This window comes from Corythoichthys intestinalis, chromosome 15, assembly GCF_030265065.1.
Source record: "Corythoichthys intestinalis isolate RoL2023-P3 chromosome 15, ASM3026506v1, whole genome shotgun sequence".
NCBI classification, from domain to species: Eukaryota; Metazoa; Chordata; class Actinopteri; order Syngnathiformes; family Syngnathidae; genus Corythoichthys; species Corythoichthys intestinalis.
The window spans coordinates 10,922,394-10,943,536 of record NC_080409.1 but is presented as its reverse complement, the minus strand read 5'-3'; the positions used below and the strand labels follow the sequence as shown (position 1 = coordinate 10,943,536).

The 21,143-nt window shown below is 41.0% G+C and overlaps 1 protein-coding gene across 1 annotated transcript in view; it reads right to left on the bottom strand.

The window, feature by feature from the left end:
• Positions 1-3,522: 3,522 nt before the first annotated feature.
• eml5 (EMAP like 5) overlaps positions 3,523-21,143 on the bottom strand; it is a 182,682-nt gene continuing 165,061 nt past the window's right edge. The window contains exons 38-44 of the mRNA XM_057858649.1: positions 18,197-18,385; positions 10,149-10,321; positions 9,882-10,044; positions 9,704-9,807; positions 6,906-7,059; positions 6,594-6,694; positions 3,523-4,538 (exon numbers count right to left, since the gene is read on the bottom strand). Of these exons, the coding sequence (XP_057714632.1) occupies positions 4,502-4,538; positions 6,594-6,694; positions 6,906-7,059; positions 9,704-9,807; positions 9,882-10,044; positions 10,149-10,321; positions 18,197-18,385 (921 nt within the window). The 3' untranslated portion in view covers positions 3,523-4,501. The remainder of the gene's footprint in view (positions 4,539-6,593; positions 6,695-6,905; positions 7,060-9,703; positions 9,808-9,881; positions 10,045-10,148; positions 10,322-18,196; positions 18,386-21,143) is intronic.

The following is a 21,143-nucleotide window of genomic DNA, read 5'->3' as shown; positions in this document are numbered from 1 at the left end:
ATTATTAACTTAAATATGATCATAAATCTGTCAGTTTCCCCTTACTTAAGAGAGTAAGGTAGAGAGACACTTCAGTGCGTCGCTATCCAATCCATTTCATTTGTTCATTTAGAGAACGCCTCTGAAAATCCAGTACGCGTTTTGCCCGTGACATTGCTAGCAGTCAGTACTACCTTTTTTTTCTGAAAATCCAGTCCGTTTTTTCCCTGTGACATTGCTAACAGTCAGTACTACCTTTTTTTTTTTTCCCGCAGTCGGTCTCTGCGCACAATTTACCTTTATTGTTTTGCGGTCAAAAGTTGCATCCCATCTCTAAAATTACGCTGCTACATAGCTGCTGCAAGTTAGTTACCGTAATTTCCGGACTATTGAGTGCCCCTGATTACAAGCCTCACCCAGTACATTTTTAAAGGAAACAGCATTTTGTACACACATAAGCCACTCCTGCCTATAAGCCGCGTGTGCCCACATAGTAAACTGAAATATTTATTTTCTAAGTTTTAATACCATACTTTAACGAATCGGGTTATGATATAGCGCGTGACTTACAGGTAAGGGAGGTGCGAAAGAGCAAGGGATGTGCTGTTGTTGCGGGTGTGTCTGTGTGTGTGCTTCGGCTGCTAGAGGCAGCAGTCGTGTGTTGTTCGACGAGTTTCCAAAATAAAGAATTGCAACCTAACTTAGCAGGCTACTCTTTGTCATCGTTACAATACCTTAACTTTTCTTTCCAAACAGCGCCAGCAACACGGCACTTAGCTGACTCCTCAAGCTCACTCCTGAGCGTGTGTCGTCGTTTTCGTCACGTAGCAGACCGGCTTTTGGAAACCCGTTGGTGATAGTGGATTTTTTTCACGCTGCTCCACGCTGTTTTGCAAAAGTTGCTCTTCGCATACGGCCACTTTTGTAAACGATCTGACGCTGCTGGCCATCCAAGCCTTCAATTCAACTCGGCACGTCATATCCATTTCTTCTAGCATTTTCCATGATGCAGGTAAGCTAATTTTACTAATGCACAACGATGAGGGTCTGCTACTTTTATTCGTGCACAAAGCACAAAGTTAAAATACGGGTAAGACTGCAAACTAGCGTCTTCCTCAACACATATATTTCACGTGTCTTACGCTTACATTTTATGCTCAAGCACTCCTGGCGGTCGTTAGAAAATTTGATAAATTGGCCGCATCATTGCATACGCCGCAGGATTCAAAATGAGAGAAAAAAAAGTAGCGGCTTGTAATCCGGAAATTACGGTAGTCTGAAATGCATTGTGAAGGTCTTAGTACGGTTAAGTGTACAGTCTTTTTACCTCTATCTTTGAGTTGACTTCCTTCTGGAGCATCAGCTGTGTTTCTCACTTTACTCATAAATTAGTACAGGAGCTGAGCTCATTCACGTATGATTATATCATCAGTGGATAGGCATAATAATACACTAATAATCATCACTCCACCAGTCAGAGCAGTGGAGCAAAGAGGGTGACAGGGGAGCTTCAAGAAGAAGTCACCTAAAATGGTTTTTGACTGCACAGGTATCCCTTTTCAGGGTTGATTAGTGGAATTTATTGCTTTAGCAATGGGGTGAGGACCGTCGTTTGTGTTGCCTTACATGAGGTGTGTCCAAACTTTCGGCCTGTACTGTATGTATGTATGTATGTATGTATGTAAATATGTTATGTATAATGTTTGGATATATCTTTGTGTGCGTGTGTGTGTAAGGTAAATAAGTCTGACCCAGATATTACTTAAATTCAAGTAATTGGTTGTATTTTCCATGGTTTGAAATTACAGCCATTTTACATACAGTACGTGCCCAAAATGTAATTTGTGCGACTTACATATTTTATAAGGGAAAAAACTATACTGTGTTGTGAGTGAAAGTCAAGGCATTAGCCTCTGATTTTATGTGTGTGTTTATAAAGTGGGGCAAATAAGTATTTAGTCAACCACTAATTGTGTAAATGTCCTCCTACTTGAAAGGATTAAGAGAGGCCTGTAATTGTCAACATGGGTAAACCTCAACCACGAGAGACAGAATGTGAAAAAACAAACAAAAAACCACACTGTTTGATTTTTAAAGAATTTATTTCCAAATTAGAGTGGAAAATAGTAAGTATTTAGTCACCTACAAACAAGCAAGATTTCTGGCTGTCAAAGAGGTCTAACTTCTTCTAACAAGGCCCCACTCGTTACCTGTATTAATGGCACCGGTTTTAACTCATTATCGATATAAAAGACACCTGTCCACAACCTCAGTCAGTCACACTCCAAACTCCACTATGGCCAAGACCAAAGAGCTGTCGAAGGACACCAGAGACAAAATTGTAGACCTGCACCAGGCTGGGAAGACTGAATCTGCAATAGGTAAAACGCTTGGTGTAAAAAAATCAGTTATGGGAGCAATTATTAGAAAATGGAAGACATACAAGACCACTGATAATCTCCCTCGATCTGGGGCTCCATGCAAGATCTCATCCCGTGGCGTCAAAATGACAACAAGAACGGTGAGCAAAAATCCCAGAACAAAGGGGGGACCTAGTGAATGACCTACAGAGAGCTGGGACCACAGTAACAAAGGCTACTATTAGTAACACAATGCGCCGCCAGGGACTCAAATCCTGCACTGCCAGACGTGTCCCCCTGCTGAAGAAAGTACAGATCCAGGCTCGTCTGTGGTTCGCTAGAGAGCATTTGGATGATCCAGAAGAGGACTGGGAGAATGCGTTATTGTCAGATGAAACCAAAATAGAACTTATTGGTAGAAACATACGTTCTCGTGTTTGGAGGAGAAAGAATACTGAATTGCATCCGAAGAACACCATATCCACTGTGACGCATGGGGGTGGAAACATGCTTTGGAGCTGTATTTTTCTGCAAAGGGACCAGGACGACTGATCTGTGTAAAGGAAAGACTGAATGGGCCATGTATCGAGAGATTTTGAGTTAAAATCTCCTTCCATCAGCAAAGGCATTGAAGATGAGACGTGGCTGGGTCTTTCAGCATGACAATCATCCCAAACACACAGCCAAGGCAACAAAGGAGTAGCTTCGTAAGAAGCATTTCAAGGTCCTGGAGTGGCCTAGCCAGTCTCCAGATCTCAACCCCATAGAAAATCTGTGGAGGGAGTTGAAAGTCTGTGTTGCCCAACGACAGCCCCAAAACATCACTGCTCTAGAGGAGATCTGCATGGAGGAATGGGCCAAAATACCAGCAACAGTGTGTGAAAAGCTTGTGATGAGTTACAGAAAACGTTTGGCCTCCGTTATTGCCAACAAAGGGTACATAACAAAGTATTGAGATGAACTTTTGGTATTGACCAAATACTTATTTTCCACCATGATTTGCAAATAAATTCTTTAAAAATCAAACAATGTGATTTTCTGTTTTTTTCCCCACATTCTGTCTCTCATGGTTGAGGTTTACCCAAGTTGACAATTACAGGCCTCTCTAATATTTTCAAGTGGGAGAACTTGCACAATTAGTGGTTGACTAAATACTTATTTGCCCCACTATATATATATATACATAAACATATATGTATATACATACACATATAAATCATCAGTCTTTGTGAGCTGTTTGTGAAGTTTTGTGCTTGTACGCTACGTTCACTTACATCCTGTGTAACTCCTGCGGGCTAAGCCCCCCCCCCCCCGTTCTTAAAACCTAGTGACGCCCCTGTTCGAGGTACTGTCGCCTGCCATGATAACAACGGAAGACAACATATTTAGTGTGGGAGATCAGAGGTTTGAGTGAAGCTTGAGCAGACACTCGATCGCACAAATCTCTGGTTTTATGGCACCGATGTCAAAATAAAAGCATGTGATTTTCTATGAACAGTATGAATGAACTACAACGTGCCTGCCGTGGTCCGGATTGGACCCTGTGGCTGGCTGCCTCTGTACATCTGACACCCTTGGTGTAAAGTATGCCCTGTTTTGTATGCATCGTCTTCTCAGTCAATTTGTTTTGGTTGCCCTAAACGTAGAAAATGTAGCTTTTCATTGTAAGGATATTGGAAATTGAAGCAATTTTGAATTATCATTTTGGGAAACTGCCTATTTAACAGTAGTACACAGAATAACAATCTGCTGTGTTCAACTTTTTTATGGTGTAAATACAGCTTCTGTTGATACTCGGTTTATTTTATTGTTTTTTTCTTCTTCATTTAGTTGAACAGGTCACATTAATTTAATCTTATTTTTGTATATAACAAAAAAGAAACATCACATTTGAACGGGTGCTCATCTGGACTTTGTCCCTTTGTAATATTTTTTGTCCACGACCTGGCGGTTGGGGAACGTCGCCTTAGTTGACACGCACAAATAAAATGAACTTTCAACAATGATGTGTGTAGATCTGAATGCACGCCACCTTTGCTCCCAATCAACCCCACGACGTGCACGCTCAGAGTTTTTAGGCAGTAAGTTAGCGTCGCACATCTTCCACACCTGAGGCCTCTTCCTGCTCCTTTAGATGAATTGGCGGGCAGGCCATGTGACCTTCAGTGGGGGGCATGGACACACCTCCACACAAAGAGGCTATAAAAGGAGACATGAAATTACATATCAGGGACATTGAAATTTGACTTTCGTTATTATAGTGGTACCTCAAGATACGAAAGCTAAAGTACACAGAAAATTCCTTTTACGAAAAGTCGTTGGAAACTTTTCCGCTTTGTTTTATGAAAAAAGATTAATCATACGAAAGATAAATGTACTGTGATTGAGAATTCCACTCGCAGCAATGCAATGTAACTACTTTGATGTGTATCATTTTATTCTAATCAGTACCATATTTTCCACAATAAAAGGCGCACTTTAAAGTGCCTGTGACAGCATAGAAAAAAATCTTAAATAGCATTATTTTGTGAATTAGAATCATATTTTGAAACGATTCGACTGTATACAACGAGAAATGACTCTTTTAATCTGCCGTTTAGCCCCGCCTGTCATTATAGCACTCTAGCATCCCCACCTGGATGATGACGTCGGCAAGGTCACGATTTCATCCGATTTAGAATTCAGCCCATTGAGGGGGAAGATTCGGAACGAGGAAAATGCGACAAAGAGAGCAGCAAAATATCATTGTTTCAATCTCTCTACGCCAATATTTTTACAGGATATTCTTTTTATCTTAGTATTTTTCCCCAAATGCGAAATAAATTGTCATGACAAATAACAGTCTTGTGCTAAATGGAATATAAAATATTTAAAATGCATTTATTCCTTACGACAGGGCAAAATTACTGCATAATGGTCAAAACTGTCGACTTCTTGCACCTCCCGAATGATATTTTATGCCACCAGAGTTAGTCCTGCTTTTTTTATTTCCCTGCCCCGGCTTCAGAGACGGAGGAAAGAGCGCAAACAAAACAGGAGGCGTGACAGCTAGCCGACATGCTAATCCGAACTGAGCGGCGTTCCGAAGTCTTATTCTCACCTTTTGAAATCGAAAAATCACACAAAACTACACCGGATCATGTCACACCGCGGAGGGGTTGATTGTCTTCACCGATCGGCCAACCGGCCTGCATGCTATACAGCAATGTTGTATTGTGAGATGCTCACCCGGCAGACGTCACATTCGCATTTTTCTTTAATCAAGGAAGTCATTCATTTTCATGGCGCGGGATTAAAAAAATTCAATCTATAAATCGATCGCTTTCACACACATCCAGGCTGTCCATTTCCTTCAGGAGCATAAAATACGAGCAAAAAATACACTTGCTGTTTACTGTCATAGGGACTTTAAACAGATCAATATTGGCTAATCATGGCATGACATTCCCATTAGCGCAGCTCCATCTAGTTGGTCATCAAGCAACGCCAACCACGACTACTACTGCCCTTAGTAATGTGATGCACCCTTTATATGAAAACAGTTTAAAAATAGTTTACCCATTTAAGGTGTGCCTTATCGTGTGGAAAATATGGTACACGTCCTTGAATATAGAGTATCATCCTGTGGCTCCATGTGTAATCCCACTGCACGCTGGATAATGGAGTTCTAACTCCTAACACCACAACTACGTTTGACTATAAATGTACACAAGGTATATACTGTATACACACGGCAATGCTCATGTATATGAAACAAAAGTAGAATATAGCACATAATGAAATAGATAACAATGGCTGCCGAAGTTAGCTCATCTTTTAGCACTCTTTTTTGCTTTGAGCTAGAGTTGTCATGTAATAACGTCAGTAGAATTTGCCTAATGTTGGATTTACAGTTTGCTTCTGTGTCGGGTCAACAGCGTAGCTACGGCATCGACCTTACTCTGTTGATGAGTATTTGAAGCTCTGTGTGGAGGTGACGCATTGTGCTGTAGTGTGTAGCCCAGTCACTAGCGTAACGTGATTCATGATACGAAAAAACAAAAACAAAAAAACATGAAACTAATGTCACTCCGGAACCAATGAATTCCCTATCTTAAGATACCACTGTACTTGTTAACAAAGAGTTGGGTCATAATAAACAACCACAGACTAAGTGTAAAAGCCTACTGAAGCCCCACTGTTGGGATCTGCTCCATCAAATAGAAGCTTGTTGATACTTAATCTAGTAATTGATGATGTGATTTGAAGCCTTACCTCCTGTCATCACCACCAGCACTCACCACGAAACGGTCTCCATTTGTGATTCGAATATTTGTCAAGTGAGCCGAATGACCCAAAAAGCGTTTGTGTTTAGCCTGGAATTAAAGCATGACGAAATGAGAGATCAAAATACAATAAAGTCATTAGATGTAACATTTCGAGACTTTCTATCATATTACACTGGAATTTAACCATTGTAATATGATAGAAAATCATAATACTCCTATAAGTATGACTCATGGTTCGCCCAAATAACATTTGAGAACCACTGCTTTAGGAGAAGCATTAGCATGCAGTTATACTTACAAACTTATCTGGACAAGGAAAGTCAAAGAGCTTGACCATCCCAAAGTCGTCGCCAGTGACCACGTTCAGGCCCGAATGGGACACGCAGGCGCAGGTAACGTCGGCTTTGTCTGTGTTGCGCGACCAGATGCCAACCACCTCGTCACCGAGCACGCTGGACACATTCACGGAGGAAGACTGCTTCAATACAGATAGGCGAGGGCTGGCCCAGGGGTGAAAGTGGCTAAAATTTCTTGCTGGAACTCCAAGACATACAGTGGGGAGAACAAGTATTTGATACACTGCCAATGCGTTTTCCCATTGGCAGTGTATCAAATACTTGTTCTCCCCACTGTAAATGTCACCACGGAGCCCAATTTTTCTTTTTGGGTGGGAGGGTGTCAAACTTCCTCAAACCAACAAACTAGTATTTGGCAGTTATACCTACTGTAAAACACCACATAATTGACATATGCATTAGGCTACAGCATTACACTGATTTTCATTAAAATTTGTATTTTTTTCATTGATTTGCAAAATAACAGTTAACTGAAACACCATGCAGTAACCTCCAACCTCCATTTACTCACATCTAAATGCAAAACCTCAATTTTAACTACTTAAGAACTTAGGGTGGACATTAAAATTGAAGATAATGTTAATAATAATAAGATAATGATGTATATATTTTTAAAAAATAATAAAGATATGTACATAAAGTGGGGAAAATAAGTATTTAGTCAACCACTAATTGTGCAAGTTCTCTCACTTGAAAATCTTAGAGCGGCATGTAATTGTCAACATGGGCAAAACCTCAACCATGAGAGACAGAATGTGGAAAAAAAAAAAAACAGAAAATCACATTGTTTGAGTTTTAAAGAATTTATTTGCAAATCATGGTGGAAAATAAGTAGTTGGTCAATACCAAAAGTTCATCTCAATACTTTGTTTTGTACCGTTTGTTGGCAATAACGGAGGCCAAACGTTTTCTGTAACTCATCACAAGCTTTTCACACACTGTTGCTGGTATTTTGGCCCATTCCTCTATGCAGATCTCCTCTAGGGCAGTAACGTTTTGGGGCTGTCGTTGGGCAACACAGACTTTCAACTCCCTCCACAGATTTTCTATGGGGTTGAGATCTGGAGACTGGCTAGGCCACTCCAGGACCTTGAAATGCTTCTTATGCAGCCAGTCTTTTGTTGCCCTGGCTGTGTGTTTGGGATCATTGTCATGCTGAAAGACCCAGCCACGTCTCATCTTCAATGCCCTTGCTGATGGAAGGAGATTTTCACTCAAAATCTCTCGATACATGGCCCCATTCATTCTTTTCTTTACACAGATCAGTCGTCCTGGTCCCTTTGCAGAAAAACAGCCCCAAAGCATGATGTTTCCACCCCCATGCTTCACAGTGGGTATGGTGTTCTTCAAATGCAATTCAGTATTTTTTCTCCTCCAAACACGAGAACCTGTGTTTCTACCATAAGGTTCTATTTTGGTTTCATCTGACCATAACACATCCTCCCAGTCCTCTTCTGGATCATCCAAATGCTAAGACGGGCCTGGACGTGTACTTTCTTCAGTAGGGGGACACGTCTGGCAGTGCAGGATTTGAGTCCCTGGCAGCGCATTGTGTTACTGATAGTAGCCTTTGTTACTGTGGTCCCAGCTCTCTGTAGGTCATTCACTAGGTCCCCCCGTGTGGTTCTGGGATTTTTGCTCACTGTGGTTGTTATCATTTGGACGCCACGGAGTGAGATCTTGCATGGAACCCCAGATCAAGGGAGATTGTCAGTGGTCTTGTATGTCTTCCATTTTCTAATAATTGCTCCCACAGTCGATTTCTTTACACCAAGCCTTTTACCTATTGCAGATTCAGTCTTCCCAGCCTGGTGAAGGTCTACAATTTTGTTTCTGGTGTCCTTCGACAGCTCTTTGGTCTTGGCCATAGTGGAGTTTGGAGTGTGACTGACTGAGGTGGTGGACAGGTGTCTTTTATACCGATAATGAGTTAAAACAGGTGTCATTAATACAGGTAACGAGTGGGGCCTCGTTAGATCTCGGCAGAAGAAGTTAGACCTCTTTGACAGCCAGAAATCTTGCTTGTTTGTGGGTGACCAAATTTTGACAATTACAGGCCTCTCTAATCTTTTCAAGTAGGAGAACTTGCACAATTGGTGGTTGACTAAATACTTATTTGCTCCACTGTATATGATGTTGCTCATTGTGGTCCGCAATGTGCTCAGGGAGCTTGTGTGTCTGCTCGGACACATTAAAAATTAGAGGGAACATTGGTCATTGGTGAATCTTGAGCGTGCATTTGTTGTATTTATTGGCATGCTGGCAAGCACCATGGACTCGCGCTAGCTTAGCTAAAATAGAAGTAAAATCTAATATGTACAATAAAGAGGAAAAATGTAACGAGTAGTGTAGCCCAAAGTAGCAGGGTAAGAGTAGCATTTCTTCTTCACAAATCTACTTCAGTAAAGGTAAAAAGTATGGCTAAGTAAACCTACTGTTAGAAGTACATTTTAAATAATAATAATAATAATACATTTTATTTCTAGAGCACTTTTCAAGACACGCAAAGACGCTCTTTTTCTCAAAAACCTACTCAAGTAAATGCAACGGAGTAAATGTAAAGCTTTACTACCTATCTCTGTGATAATCCCCCCCCAGAGTATTTCCCTCTTCATTTGCAATTTGGCACCCTGTCCACTAGATGGCGTCATATGCAACCGCCTAGCTCGCCTAAGCCTCGGTCCCTGAGATAGGCCAGTAGACACAACTATTCAAGTAGATGTAGTGCTTCTCATCTCACCTTGTCCAGGTGGCCCAGGTAATCCTGTCAATGTGGGACTGCTCCATGACCTGCTTCCCCGACGGCACCTCATACACCAGCCGCTTGTAAGCGCCGGTGGACACCTGATTGGAAAAAGAGACGTAGCTAAGGATTAAACGGTAACTGGGCCTGGACGGATACCGCGACGGGCGCGCACCTGGATGTGCAGGCTGTCCGCAGAGAAGTCCATCTGCATGACGAAGCTAGGGATGTCCCGACAACAGTTGATACGGTTTAATTGTGGCCCGAGAGTCAGATCGTAGAAGTCGACGGCGCTTTCGCAGGAGCCCACGGCCAGGTAGCGTGAATTTGGACTGAACCTATGAGAGAGACGTAAGGTTCCACCAATAAAGGCCCATGACATTTTTAGCCAAAACCCTGACTAATTATTGCTTTAAAGCATTTTTCCATCTACCCTGCTGACCTAATATCCTGGATAGAAGATCGACGGTCCCGTTTCTTGCCCCAGATTTTCAGAGATGCAACTAGCAGGATGATGAACTCGCCATTCTTCATGCCAATGGCCACCATGTCGCCCTCAGGACTGTAGCTGATGGTGCATGCCGGGTGACCCAGGTTCACCTTATTTAGCATCTTCTGTTGACAGGAACATGACATGATTCTGCTTAACACTTTGTCGGGCAAGTCACTATTTTTGCTCATTTAAAAGAAAACTAAACTTCATAAAGATTTAGCATCCACATACGTGAACGTCACATTTTGGGTCATGTAGGTAACAAATTTCATATTTGGTATACAAGTGAGCAGAGGTGAGTAGTAATGTGTCACATTTACTTGAGTAACTTTTTGAGAAAAATATACTACTAAGACCAGGGGTTAATTTGTGCTGGATCCTGCTGGAACAGGATCCGGCACGTCTTCATTTTAGCCTCTTTGTGTTCCGGGACGTATTTGGGCAGATCCGGCACCTCTCATGTATAGAAAATATTAATAATATGTGGACCGACCGGTGATTTCCGTGGCTCGTTCGTCGCTGCTCCTATATATGGTTCTTCCTTCGGGGAGGTGGTGTAGTGTATAAAAACACAGAGAGGCCTCGAATAGCTGTTGCATGGACTTTTAATAACCAAACAAAAACCAGCAGGGGACAATCAGCCAATCAACCGCACTCCCTCTCTCTCCCCCTTACACTCGCCCACTTCTTCTACGCCAAATTGTCAATGCCGGTCACACTGAAATGGGACAGCAGCCCCTTGGGGATGCCGGTTACAATGTTGTTTAAAAAAATTCAACGTCATTTGAAAGATCCCACTGGATCAGGAAGGCCATTGAGATCCTCAAGCGGCGCCCGAGGACCATCAACAGGGACAAGGGGACGTACATGCTCTCTACGACCGGGACCAGCATCCTGGAAGAGTGAATGGTCACCAGAGGGCGTGACTCGCCTGGCAATCTGACAGGTGAGTCACGCCTTCATCCATCAGCTGATAAAGACGCGTCGCCCCAACACCAGTGACCCTTTGACGAAGGCGGAAGTGTTCGCCGAAACATGTCAGGTAATTAAATCACCTACTATTGTCTGGGATAAAAGAACAAATTGACTGTGTTTGTGTTATTTAGTGTAATCTCTGATTCTTTTTTATGTTTTACAAGTTAGACTAGAGATGTCCTGATCCGATATTTGGATCGGATCGGACGCCGATATGGGGAAAAAAAATGCGCATCAGATCGGCCAACACGGAAAAATTCAGATCCAGACTTCCGATCCAGTTTTTTCCCCAAAGTCCAGTCCGGGTTTTCCAGCGCACCGATATACATAATCCATTCCAGGTTTTTGCTTCGGTTTCCCTAAAATCCGGTCCGCATTTTACGGCACTCCTTCAACACACTACATTACCGTCTCCCAATTTACCGAGAGACTTTATCGGTAAAAATGTCAGCTGTGTGGGATCACCTTAAAGGACGACAAAGACGAAGAGGCAGAGTGCAACATATGCCACAATAAAGTAAAGCATGGTGGTAAAGCTGTAAGAAGTTTTAATACAACTGACCTAATCAAGCATTTAGCGACATACCACCACAAACAATATAAGGAGTATGTTAAGAAAACCGAAGACAAAAAGAAAGGTCCAACGCAACTAACACTGGCAGAATCTTTTGCTATGCGTGACAAACTGGCACTCAACAGTCCCAAAGCCCAGGGAATAACAAGAGTCATTGCCGAAGAATTCATTCTGGATGACGAGCCATTATCTCTCGTGAGTAAAGATGCACCATCCAACACTTTTATGCTGCATTCCAGAGAAGTGGGAAGTCGGATTTATCCCATTCGGATGGGACTAGTTCTGACCTCAAAGCGTTCCAAGCAAATGTAAACAACAAAGATGGCTGATCGCGACGAGGTGTGTTTTATTTTGGCCATCCAAAGACATTTTGACCTTCAGCGAACCTGCCTCCCTATAAGCCAGTGGTCCCCAAACTACGGCCCGCGGGCCGTATCCGGCCCGCCTCCACATTTGGTCCGGCCTCCTGAACCCCCCCCCCCAATAGTGTTATCTATTTCCTGGCTTTTTTTCTGTGAAGAACCCAAACAGGGTTATTTGGTTATTATCTATTTAATTAATAGTGTTATTATTATTCATTATTATATGATATTATATCATATTATATTATGTTATTTTTATTTCATTTTGTTGCGTGAAGAATCCAGAAAAGGTAATTTAATTGTGGCTTTCTGAAAAACAATACATTTTTACATTTAGGCACTGCTGCAATCGTCACACTGTTTCTGTTACAAACTGACCCGGCCCCTCATCAGAGAAGGGAAAGTCATGTGGCCCTCACAGGAAAAAGTTTGGGGACCCCTGCTATAAGCGATCAAATAGTAGAGGGAAAAACGACGGCTGCGTTATTGCCCACACTGTAAACGGCCTTTTTTTTAGTTACATCCTTTACTGATCGTCAATATAAAAACATAGCACAACAAAGATAATTCACTGTATGAGAAAAAAATACAAGGCGTCTCAAATAAACTTGATTTACTCCATTATTGTGTTATCATTCAATACGTTTTCTTGAGTGCCATTTTGTCCAGTGACGTCAGATTGAAACAACCTGGAAGTTGCGGTAGTTATTTTTTCTCCGATTTTGCGAATTGGACCTCCCAGTTCGAGTGGCGTTCCAATGATATTTTCCTAGTCTGAGGTCGGAAAAGTCCGACATCCCACTTTTCTGGAACGCAGCATTATTTATGTATAAGTACAACACCATTTACCATTACCATATATAGAACTAGACAATGACAGACTCGACGCCATTAGCAACACATGCATTGAAAACTACGTGCGTTAGTAAACAGCCGCCATCTTAAAGCAGGGGACTTCCCTTCTAGGCTGTAAGCGAACCTAAATAACTTTTTATCTAAAATACTCCTAAATCGGCAAAATCTTGACTTGAATCTATCTTCAAAACAGTTTTAAAACTTTCACATGTCAAAAGTAGACAGAAGGGAAATTATGGAATAACGGGAGCAATTTTAACAACTTTAACAGTTGATTCGCAAAATTAAATTAATTGAATGTAGTTTAAAGCTGCTGATGCAGAATGGGGACTTGAGTATTTTATTTACTGTTTTAAAATGTTAACTTGATACTGAAATAGTCGTTTATTTAAACCTGAGAGGCTTTTTATACAATTTTTGTAACTAATGCACGAAACATTAAAAGCATCTAATAGCTTAGGGGGTTTGTGGGATTTTCCACTGACAGTTTACAATATTATTTGCACGTTTTACTGACTGACTATGCCATTTCTGTTTGTTATTTATAATCTTTTGTGTTTGTCACTGAATAAACAGGTCAGTTTCTTGTTACCAACCATTGTGTGTTATTCAAACTCACCTAATTCAGCTGGCTAGTTGTTATCAAGAGTACTAAAACCCTTTTCAACATGAGTCTGACAACTAAGTAAGGAGGCTAAATAACTTTAAACTTTCATACATGCTCAGATAGGCCGGTATCGGTATCGGCCAGTATCGGTATCGAATCGGAAGTGCAAAACAATATCGGTGTCGGATCGGAAGTGCAAAAACCTTGATCGGGACATCCCTAAGTTAGACTGTACGTTACTGTAAGTCCCACCTATGGTTATGTGAGCAATTACCCGTGCTGTGCCGAGTATAGCCTAAATAATTGTTGATAATTGATATTATCTGAAATTGAGGCTTCAAAGTCCCACAGCATGGCATGTGGGCATTTGCGTGTTGTTTTCAGCACCTTTTCTGCATATGTTCCGGGACCTGTGCCCGTCTCGTCGTCATTCCTGTGCTGTCGTATGTACTTTTTGTTCCGGCACCTTATGATTTACAAATTAAGCACTGACTAAGAGTAGTTTTACTGAGCCATACTTTTTACTTTTACTTGAGTAGATTTGTGAACTTTGCTACTTTGGGCTACACTAGTCATTACATTTTTCCTCTTTAATCTACATACTATATATATATATATATATATATATATATATACCTAAATTTCTTTCCAATTAAAAAAATGCTTTGGGTGTGTTTTTACCTTCAAATAGATGCCAAATTAAATTGAAAGTGATAATTTGAATATAGCCCATGTAATAGGCATACATTTAGGTATGATGCCGATTAGCGACAACAGGCAATTAAGTAAAAACAAATGGCAAAAAAGGCACATGTTCCCATCTCAGGTCTGAACACACTTTTATTGATACATCTTTTTTCACTGCTTGTGAAATTCAGAAAAGCAATTATTGTTTCTGTTTAAGCACAGATGCACATTGCACTTTTCACATTTGAAAACGCTCTGCTCCTTACAGTTTGGGAGTTTGCAACGTTGCTGCGCATTTTGGGCATTCGGCACAATGTTACCACTGGCTCCTAGGTCTGGTTGGCTTGGTACCGGATCTATTTTCCCTGTGAATACATCAAATGAGTGCACCAGACCTCTTGTGTCGCAAAGCACAAAAAAATTGTATCCCCATTTGTATGGCTTTTAGGGGATGTATTGTTTTAGGCTCAATCTGACCTTGAAAGGAACCATTTGCTCATCTACACACAACATTTGGTCCTAAGGGAGAGCTTGAAATTTGGGGAGACGTGTGTCAATTAGTAATCTAATTTTGTAAATCTTTGTTGGGTGCCATGTTGTCACATAAATGAAGTGTTTTATTTCTTCCCATCTGTCTCGGGTTATGGCATCTGCTACTATCGGAATTCGAGTTATACTGGACCAGTACAACATGAACAAGTTTTGCAGAGTTCTGCTGTTTTACAGTTCTCCAAGGTAGCCTGTTTCTTTTCGATGTAGTAGCTCTTGCAGGTGCAGCACTGGTGGTTGGAGGTGGATGAGGCGGCCTATCAGCATCTGCCCTCACTTTCACTGAGAGCACTCTCATCACTCTCTACAGGAGGAGTTTTGGTCCGATGTGCTTGCTTAGCGTAAAAAGCTGCTGCGTCCATTTGTATTTCTGCAGAAAAATAAGGAACAGATATTACGGTTATAATTTCAAAATTAAATGTGTTGAAAACCATCAACATACATATACTTTTGTTTGATAGTTAGCAGCACATGCTGTGTTCATTTTTCATTAGAGAAATTAATCAATAGCAATTACATTGTTTATGCAACACGTTATGTTTGTTATATCTACAGATGATATAAAACGTGAAAAATAAAATGTGTCTAAAAGCGGAATGACATGGTGACACACGTGTGCACCGTTGCATATTAAGGATGCGTTCATTTTTTGTTCTATAGAAAAATAATCACTACAAATGCCCTTTTTTGTGCACACATTACTTTTTTAATATTTACAGATGATAACGAGAGTGATAGTTTATACACAAAAGGCGTGCGAGTGTTGCAAACCGCCGACAAACAGCGCATTTACGTTTGCGGGGTGGCGGGGGGGGGTTTCCTTTGATGCCGGCTGTGGCGTAAAAGCGACAAAGCAAAATCATCAAAGTGCTTCAAAAATACTCGTCATAGAAACTCTAATCTCCTCGTGTTAGCGACACAAGTACACACTAAGACGGTACATATTTTTTTATTTCAGCTTACTTACCTTGAATCGGACGAATTTGTCAAGTAGGTGATGAGAGGTTGGACGTGACTCACAACTTGAACATCGTGGTCCGGGAAAAGGATGTGGTGTCGTTTCTGGTCGGACCCGACTGAAACTATTGCTTGAAGTAGGTTCCTAGGCATGTGTTTGCAATAAATCGACCGGCAGTGAACAAAGGCAGACGGTATTTTGGCCGCATTTTGAGTGGAAACACTTTGATGCCGAATCGCCACATACGGCATTAAGGGGATATATATATATATATATACACAGTATATTTTGCCAGTGATGCCAACAGTAGCTCTGCCAGATTCACCAATGAGACGTCACAACAATAATCAAATGACTCCATCACACCAATCACACTCAAGCTTGCCATTCTATGATCAGGCCTGTTCAATCACGTGTCATCTCTCAACCACCATAAAAAATTAGTGGTGCACGATAATACATTTTTCAAACGATATCGATAACCGATAATTTCCTGCCCCTCCCACCCGATAACCGATAATGTCACGCCGATAATTCTATTCAAATATGTATGTAAAATTTTAAAGTATACAAAGATCAAATGTTACTGTGCAAAAATGTAATTTGGTGCTATTTTTCCCCCCACATTAAATGTGAACAAGTAGTAAATTCCAACATCTAAACAATGGCAATGACATTGTGTAATGGTACGCTTTTGGCAACAATTATTTAGAGAGTAAACACACAAGTTGCACAAAAATGCCTTTAAAAGTAAGCCATTCCTAACATATATCACATTACTACACTGCAAAAACACCTCCTTAAAACTAGCAGAAATGGACAAAACTGTTGCTTGCGCACATTTGGAGGCTAAATCAAGTATATAATTATCGGATTGCATTATCGGTTGAATTTTGTTTTATCTGGATTATCTGGGTGACGTCATAATTGCCATCATCTCTATAAAAAATGAAGTATTTGATATAGAACGCTGCCCTCACATGACTCGAAAGCACGGATTTTAACCTTTGACATCACAGCCAATGAATGCAATGAGTGCCCGCTAAAGGGTTAATCACATCAAAAGAAAACCTTACACGAAAGCAGCAATTCATGTTATTTATGTTAAATTCAAAACCAGATCACCTTTATAATTTGTTTCAGTGGAAAGAATCTTGTTTAATCAATTTAATTTTGTTTTGTGAATTGTAATATTGGGGGGAAAACACATATAAAAGCCAGTATGTCCAGGAAGTGGCCACCTGACATAGTGAAGACATTTTTTCAATGCCAGTACTATTTAGCCAAACAAATACAAGTATCTCAGATTGCCTGCCCTTCTTTGCGACGTCAGTCACAATAACGTTGCATGCGTGGTTAGAAATAACATCGCAAAATGGCTGCTGAAGGAATAGTATCTTTTCTCGTATTTACTGTTTGACTGTTTGTATTACTCTAACACACCTGATTTAAAATAAATAGCATTTATATCATAGTTAAAGGAAAACAAGCAGAATATATTTGACATAGGGCATAAGAGATACATGACGTCCTCTGATCACGGAAGCCCAACGCGTGCGTCATGCAGCCGACCGAGCAAGATTGATGCTGACGAGGCAAGACACCTACAAACCCACATCTGCGTCACCAACTCCGGCAATCAATTCTTCCGGACAGTCCAAAACAAATATCGAGACAGCTTGTCTTGACAAGGAACATCTGATAAGGAGGAACCCGTGACCGAGAAGTGAACACTCAGCACTCAAGTGGCGCTGACGTGGCAAAATCCACATCCCTCGTTGCCCTGACAACAGTAACTCCCGAATCCTCCTGTCCAATCCACAAACAGACAATAATCCTAAACAATGACCAAACATACCCATTCTTCCTGCCCACAGCCCGCTCAGCGAGAGCGTTCAAAAAGACTGAATGTTTAACTAATCGTAATTTTTCCCGGGAATCTTTTGTTGACTTGTGATATGGTGACCCTGGAACCAGTCTGCCTTCTCGCCTGGGTCTGTTGCCATTTTGTCTTGCTGTTTGATCGCTGTCGAGCTGAATAAAACGTCAACTTGTGTTCGAAGCCTTTTTTTCAGCTTTCAAAATGGAGTCAGTAAAAGGGGTTAAGACTAAGGTGAATTGAATGAAGGTGAGTTTGGCCTTTTGGCCGGGTTGTCGTTTGTCGGAGTTTCGCCAGCATGGGTCCGGCAGTTCGGCTGGCGTGATTCCGGCAATCTGTCTAAAAGGTCAGATTCCTTCATTGCGTAGATTAGCAGTGTTATTTTTGTGTTCAATCATTATTTTCTCCACAAATAATTTGAGAGTTGCGTACTTAAATTCCTTTTTAAGCACATGAAAGGACACCCTTACCTCAAAACAGCAAATAGATGAATAATTCTTTTTATCATTAAGATTTTATTAGAATTCTTCCTTAACTTGAACAGAACTGACCTTTTCCGGAATATCCCAAAGTCGAACCGTCCCATCCTCTGCAGCAGACAGAAAGACATCTCTGCTCGGATGAGTCCCCAATCCCCAAATCGGCCCGTCCATGTGACCGTTCACCAATATGTTGCATGCTGCGTTCTTCTCGCCGACCTCAATGATTTCTGCATTCCGAGTTCCAACTAAGATCTTCCCCTGATGCAGAAAATGAGCAAAAGTTTTCTGAACACCTAAGCTAGATACATTTAGTCATGAATGAACAATTAAAAGTATATTTCTCGAGTGCACTATAATGGCTTCAAGAAGATTCAGTCGTGACCAGTGTTGTTAATCTTACTGAAAAAAAGTAATTAATTATAGTTACAAATTACTTCTCCCAAAAAGTAATTGCGTTACTAACTCAATTACCTGAGTGTAAGAGTAATTTGTTACTTGGCAAAGTAATTGGTGATAATTACTTTTTTTTTTTTTTTCCTCAAAAAAAAAAAAAAAAACAAACAAAACAAAAAAAAAAAACATTGGCCATACTATGTGAAGTTTTTTGTGGAGGTTTTTGGTACAATTGGCCCGAGCCCAATTCTTTACCCTAATTTACACCTTTACCCTGAATCAACCGTTAAAAGTTGTTAAAATTGCTCCCATTATTGCATTAGTTCCCTTCTCTCTACTTTCGACATATGAAAGTTTTAAAACTGTTTCATCATTTAAAGATAGATTCAAATCAAGATTTTGCCGATTTAGAAGTCTTTTAGATAAAAAGTTACTTAGGTTCGCGAGGAAGGTTCTCTACAACAGAGCCGTCCTAAAAAGCCTACTGCTTTAAGATGGCGGCTGTCATTTTGCATCTAGTTATATCTATATACAGTACATGTGATATCTACCATGTCTACCATATCTACCATAACATGCGGGCGTAGTTTGTCGGCTATCGGCTACAACATGAATTATTGGAGCTACCTAGCATCGCGTTTGCTCGGCGTCACAACTTTCTTGCCTCCTCCCCGCTCCTGCTCTGCTCTTTCGTCTCGGTGAGTCCGTCTCCCTCAGACTTTTCGACCAATATAGTAACGCATAGTAACGCATGCCTTTCCGTCCTCAGTAACGGTAACGGCGTTGCCAAGATGAGAAAAGTAATTAATTAGATTACCCACCACTGAAAAAAATAACGCCGTTAGTAACGCCGTTATATTGTAACGCCGTTATTAACAACACTGGTCGTGACCTTCCGAATCATACACTTTTTAATTATTATTCCATATGCAAACAGGCAGGCTGATTCCAGTGCACAATTTAACCATGTAAAGGCACCTATGTGGCTCACAGAAAAATGGAAATCTCCCACGCATATGCACCCGGGCCACAACTTTATCTCCCTATAATGGCCTTGCGACAGGGAAAAAAACGGTGAGCTTATTCAAATAGAGTCACAGGCTACAGACACATAGTGAATAAGACAAATAATATAGAAATATGAATACCAATGTTGTATCGTCGACGATGACGAAAATATTTCAACGACGGACAATCTTTTCATGATGATGACGAGACGCTCACGAGCTAAAAACGTGTCATGGGAGATGAAAACATAACGAGACGATTACCAGTTTGTGTCTGACGAGACGAAAATGCGCCATGGTTTCAGTCATACACTGGTATGAAAATTTATCTGAACCTTTTGGAATTTCTCACATTTCTGCATAAAATCAGCATTAAATGTGAACGGATCTTTGTCAAAATCACACGGATGAAAAAACAGCTTCTGCTTTAACTAAAACCACCCATAACATTTATACGTTTTCATATTTTAATGAGGGTAGTATGCAAACAGTGACAAAAGGGGGAAAAATAAGTAAGTGAACCGTCACCTTTAATATTTTGTGGCTTCCAGTAGCTGCAGCTCCGTCTGGCACATCGATCAGGACTAATCTTGGCCCATTCTTCTCTACAAAACTGCTGTAGTTTTGGGATGTTTGGCATGAATCGCTGTCTTTAGGTCATGCCACAGCATCTCAATGGGGTTGAAGTCTGGACTTTGACGTGGCCATTCCAGAATGTGTATTTTGTTCTTCTGAAACCATACTGAAGTTGATTTACTTCTATGTTTTGGATCATTGTCTTGTTGCAGCATCCATCTTCTTTTTAGCGTCAATTTTCTGCCAGACGGCTTCAGGTTTTCTTGCAAAACATCCTGATAAACTTTTGAATTCATTCTTCCATTAATGACTGCAAGTTGTCCAGGCCTTGAGGAAGCAAAACAGCCCTAAATCATGATGCTCCCTCCACCATGCTTCACGGTGGGTATGAGGTGTTGATGTTGGTGAGCTGTTCCAGTTTTCCTCCACACATGACATTGTGTGTTACTCCCAACCAATTCAACTGTGGTTTCATCAGTCCATAAAATATTTTGCCAAAATGTCTGTGGAGTGTCCAAGTGCCTTTTTGCGAACAATAAACCAGCAACAATGTTTTTTTTGTTTTTTCCGTGGAGTCCTCCCATAAACACGTTTCTTGGCCATAGGACATATAGTCGATGTGTGCAGAGAGATATTGGACTGTGCCAATGATTTTTGTCAGTCTTTAACAGACACTCAAGGGTTCTTTTTTTTACCTCTCTGAGTATTCTTCACTGAACTCTTGGCGTCATCTTTGGTGGACGGCCACTCCTTGGGAGAGAAGCAACAGTGTCAAACTCTCTCCATTTGTAGAACACTTCTCTGCCTGTGACTGGTGAACATCCAGACTTTTAGAGATGGTTTCATATTCTTTCCCAGCTTTATACAAATCAACAATCCTTGATCTCAGGTCTTCAGACAGCTCATTTGACCAAGCCATGACGCACATCAGACAATGCATCAAGACATTTCTTACCAGGTGTGCGTTTTATAGTGGGCAGGGCAGCTTTAAACCACTCATCAGTGATTGGGCACACACCTGACTTCATATGCTTGGTAAA